Source organism: Montipora capricornis, chromosome 10, assembly GCF_036669925.1.
Source record: "Montipora capricornis isolate CH-2021 chromosome 10, ASM3666992v2, whole genome shotgun sequence".
In the NCBI taxonomy this organism is placed as follows: domain Eukaryota; kingdom Metazoa; phylum Cnidaria; class Anthozoa; order Scleractinia; family Acroporidae; genus Montipora; species Montipora capricornis.
This window is the reverse complement of record NC_090892.1, coordinates 41,733,764-41,738,763: the sequence shown is the minus strand read 5'-3', so window position 1 is coordinate 41,738,763 and position 5,000 is coordinate 41,733,764. Positions and strand designations below refer to the sequence as shown.

At 38.4% G+C, this 5,000-nt stretch overlaps 1 protein-coding gene across 1 annotated transcript in view; it reads right to left on the bottom strand.

Moving 5' to 3' along the window:
• The window catches only part of LOC138019369 (ATP-dependent RNA helicase DDX1-like), a 44,995-nt gene that overhangs the window by 30,829 nt on the left and 9,166 nt on the right, over window positions 1-5,000 (bottom strand). The window contains exons 8-13 of the mRNA XM_068866134.1: window positions 4,719-4,802; window positions 4,101-4,177; window positions 3,680-3,752; window positions 2,318-2,394; window positions 2,035-2,088; window positions 295-358 (exon numbers count right to left, since the gene is read on the bottom strand). Coding sequence (XP_068722235.1) covers window positions 295-358; window positions 2,035-2,088; window positions 2,318-2,394; window positions 3,680-3,752; window positions 4,101-4,177; window positions 4,719-4,802 — 429 coding nt within the window. The remainder of the gene's footprint in view (window positions 1-294; window positions 359-2,034; window positions 2,089-2,317; window positions 2,395-3,679; window positions 3,753-4,100; window positions 4,178-4,718; window positions 4,803-5,000) is intronic.

Below are 5,000 nucleotides of genomic sequence, written 5' to 3'. Positions count from 1 at the left end.
CCCTAAAATCAATATACTTGTTTGGGAGAAACCAGCCAACTGTTTTCTTGAGATCAGTAATTTCTGCAGCAAATATCTGGAAAATAGTTTATTTGGTTTAAAGAAGAACTTGCCTCAATTGATACCAAAACATTTTAAATCACAACCATTTATGACTAGTGATTTGCTTGTCCTATGAAAACACATAGACCCCTAAAGCTAAGGCACAAGTTTTGTATGGAAATTTAATTAACTTTCCCTTGAATATACTAGTTAATTTGTTGTTGGTGAAATGCCAAAAGAAAAGAACCTTACCTCCTTTGATATTTGAAGCAGACACAGCATTGCGTGGAGCTTTGGAAAGACCAACATATCCTCCCTGAAAAACAAGTCAAAACACTACACATACCCCTCACTAACAAGAGCTGTAATTTAAGTCAAAGGCTGCCTTTTAATGCCTTGTTGGAAAAAAACAAGAAGCCATACATTCAAGTACAGCCAAAGATATTTCATTTATTGTTTTACAACTGAATGAAGAAAGAGGGCACATCAAAAATAAATTATTAGTCAAGCAGGCCATAGAGTACAAAAGTGACTAATCACCCTGCACATTAAAATTTAATGCTATGTAATATATAAAGAAAAATAGCTTACAAAAGGTTCTAATAACAATAACAATAATAATAATAATAATAATAATAATAATAATAATAATAATAATAATAATAATAATAATACAGTACTGTACAGGAAAGTATTAGGGAAAGTACTGAATAGAGTCATCTTGGAAAGGCTGAAAGGACCGGTAGATTTCTGCCTCAGGGACCAGCAAGCTGGCTTTAGGCCAGGCAGGTCATGTATCGTCCAGATCACGACACTGTTAATAATAGTGGAACAATCAATCGAATGGAACTCCCCTCTTTAGGTAAATTTTGTCGACTACGAGAAAGCTCTCGATAGCCTAGACAGGGAGACATTATGGAAGGTGCTTCCACATTATGGTGTACCCATGAAGTTTGTCAATCTGATTCGGAACTCTTATGAGCGCTTGTCTTGTAGAGTGGTTCATTAGGGGAAATTGACAGAGAAGTTTGAGGTTAAGGCCGGGATGAGACAGGGATGCCTGCTGTCACCCTTTCTGTTTATCTTGGCTATAGACTGGATCATGAGAGCTGTCACAGACCGGAAAAGAAACAGGATACAGTGGACCTTGTGGTTGCAGTTGGACGACCTGGAGATTGCAAAAGATCTAGCACTTCTGGCACACAACAACCATCAGCAGATGCAGGAAAAAACATTGGACCTGCAGCCCACCTCAACGCAAGTACGACTGACACTCGATACACAGAAGACAAAGATCCTGAGGATCAATAAAGGCACTGATGAGCCAGTGAAAATTGAGGGGGAGGAACTGGGGGAAATTGACTCTTTTACCTATTTGGATAGTGCAATGGGCAAAAGTGGGGGAACAGACGCAGATGTGAAAACTAGGATAGGTATGGGCACGATCAGCATTTAACAAGCTAAAAAATGCCTGGAGCTCCAGAGTAATCGGTACAACCACCAACAAGGTATGTTTGTTTAACTCAAACGTTAAGTCGCTATTGTTGTATGGAGCAGAAACATGGCGGACAACCAAGGCATCTATCAAGAAGATTCAGACCGTTATTAATCAGTGCTTACATAGAATCCTAAAAATTCATTGGCCAGAGACTATCAGCAATGAGAACCTATGGGCAACCACACAGCAAATGTCAGTGGAAGAGGACATTCGATGAAGGAGATGGAGATTTCTTGGCCATACGCTAAGCAAACCACCTGATACATGTAGCACTGGCTGTCAAGCCCTGAAAAGGAACCACCACGGTCAAAGAAAGAGAGGGAGACAGCGGAACACCTGGCGGCTGGAGCTTCAAAAGGATATTCGAGACTCAAAAAAAGTAAAAACAAACCACGGTTTTTTGAGGTACCATTCGCCATCCCTAAGTTTGTCTGGAAGTTAGTGAAACTTGTTTAATGTCATTAATATACATTTACATTCAACAAGACCATTACCTTGGGAGGGTATTTAAAAGCAGAATCACCAAAATTGAATGACATCTCTGCATTCTGTTAAAAATAAGAATAAGGAAATTGAGTACTCATAGACTCGTTGACTCATTGACTCAGGGGACTCGTTGATACTTAAGTCTCGATATGAGTTGGGTATAGCCAGCAACCAAGTGAACTACATGTAGAAACAATACCTGAGGTCGAAAAAATTTAATAAAGAACAATATTCTCATCTGCTACAAGCAAAATAACACAAAGGAAAGAAAAAAAAACAACAAATTTTTACCTTTAAAACAACTGCAGCAAAAAATGTGCTCCCTTCCAGATTATGGGAAATTTCAAAAGCATCACCAAAATCCTTGCCTTTAACAAGAAAAAATTAATGTGTGGTTAAGGTAAATGCAATTCTCTGAAGAAATGCCAGCTGCCAGTTACAGATGATGCCTTTGTTATAATAATATTATAATAGCGGCCGGAGCATCATAGGTAAGATTTTTTGGGAAATCTATCCATGCGTAACGTACGTTCGTCTGCCTGTACAGACTGTCGAAGTGGAGGTGGGGAGGCAGAAGAGCCTCTGGGGAGGAGAATGTCCGGGAAATTTTCCTTGGCGGGAAATCATATAAGTGACAAGCAAAGAGATAAAGAGAACGAGAGAAGAGGCAATGAAATTTGAGAAATTTAAGTAAAGAAAGCCGAGGATGGAGAAGGGAAAATCTCAATGAAAATCACCCAAAAGCTGAGAGAAATAAAGCAAGAGGCAAAACACTTATTTACAACAGCTTTCCGGTAATGTTTTCCTTCTTAATATAATATATGCCTCGCTGCCTCACATATTTTGTAAATCTCACTTACAATTCCATGTTGACAGAGATTCTAACATATTTCAACAATCACATCTACCCGTATAGGCTTTTTGTGTGAAATGGATGTCCAGTCATGAGCTCCTTTGTTTGACTGTGAAACTGCAGTCGAGTAAGCAAATTTACTATGCTTTAGGTTGACTTTTTAATTAGTAAGATTTTTACTGTTGTTCTAAACTGAAGAGAGAGGGAGTAAAGATCGTCAGTCAAACGGAAAAAGTTTTGAAAGAAATTACTGTGCATGTAATTTCAGTTTTAGTTGTTGATTAAAATTGTTGGTTGTTGTTTGCAAGGCTTGTTTGTTTACTGCTGACAGCTCAGAAGTGTTTGATCTGTTTGATCACTTTAAACTGTATACAGTAATGACGATGAATCTTGTACTTTTTGCAGAAGCATAACTATATGCTTTCTGGGGTTAGAAACGGGAGCTCGGCTTTTAGGCTTAAGGATTCAAGGATATATCTGAAGCACTGCTGTGGGGTTAGTTAGCCCTTCATCTCTTTCCCGAGCTCCTATCCACCCATCACACACCAGTGACAGTGACCTGTGTTCCACCTGCCCGGGGCTTTCAGGCTCAATTGGAGGATTTTCCATTCAGATATTTTATCTAATGGTCTGCATCTAAGAGCTCCCTCAGCTGTACCAATAGTGGGGCCTTCTCAATGTCTCATGAATAGGGGGTTTTTTGAAGTCTATGGATGGGTTACTGGATTACCATGAATGCCCTCCAAAAAGTACATGTAACTTTACATTTATCTGCCTTACACTGTAAGTATGGGTTTTACCATTTTTGCTGAATTTAATGGAACCATTATCCAGATCGAGATAACATCCTATGGTGTCATTGATTCCAAATGGCTGCAAATACAAATAAAACAAAACAGGAAAATATATTGAAAACACAATCATTTGAAAACCAATAATATTGTTTCACATAATTAAAAGAATAATGATTTGATATTTACCTTGAGCATTTTTTCTGTATATTAATAATTTAAGAGCCCTTTTGCTTTTCAAAAACAAGGCATCCTTGGTTTTGGAACAGTATCATTCATATCTGATTACGCAGTTTGACTTTACTAACGGAGTGATCTTAATTTAATTAAATTTTATAATTATCTTCAGTCCTGACAGGTGTATTTTTTAAGCATGAAGATACAAGCCATTAGACAATTAAATGACTGTACAATATATTTGAAAGCCTACTTCTCCATAGGTGTCAAATTGTCTTCCAAATGATTTTTTCCCAGTTCCACCAAACCCAAATCCTTGTTTATCAGTTCCTGAAAATTAATCAGACATAACATTTTTTCCATGTAACTATATTAAATGAATATAGCCCTTTATTCCACTGCACTCAAATTGCCTTGCAACAGAATTTTGGGGAGTTTTACTATCATCGCACAAATGGCAGGGCCATTTAAGTTGGATCAGACATACATTGTACTCTACACTATGCTACATGTACAATGTATCAATTGTCATATTGATTTTAGAAAATTAGCAAGCAAAAATGTTTGATACAGGTGTAAGTCATACGTTAAAGGTATGGCATTTTAAAACAATATCTTCAGAAAACCATGTATGGCTGTGGTAATGTGGAGCCAAAAGCTTGGTAAGTGGCCTTATACATGAGTACCCTCTGGAAATCTGGGGAAAATCTGTTTTGTCCGCAATCGCCGGCTTGCTGCATAGCCCCTGGCCATGCAGCACCTAATCCCACAATTCTAAATTATTTTAAGTACATGCCACAATTTTCTTATCAAGACCAAGAATCTACATTATACCAATAATAAACCAAAGACTTTTATCATCATAACTCACCAAGATCCAGAGTTGCAAGGTCTGTGGCCCATCCTATTCGGCACAGGCCCTCATCAGTTACAGTAGCTTCATAGTAATACCTTCCTGGGAAAAACAAGGTAGGCTGTTTAAATGAGTACCGTAAAAGTCCCCCCCCCCCCCCCTCCCCTCACCCCCTGGGCAAAGCCTGGGGATTTCAACTTTTGAAGATTGGATAGTTCAAATTCCCGCCACCTCGGGCCAAAATAGTGTTCAAGTACCCTATCGTCCGATTTGTCTGTCATACCCTACTAAAGACCAATC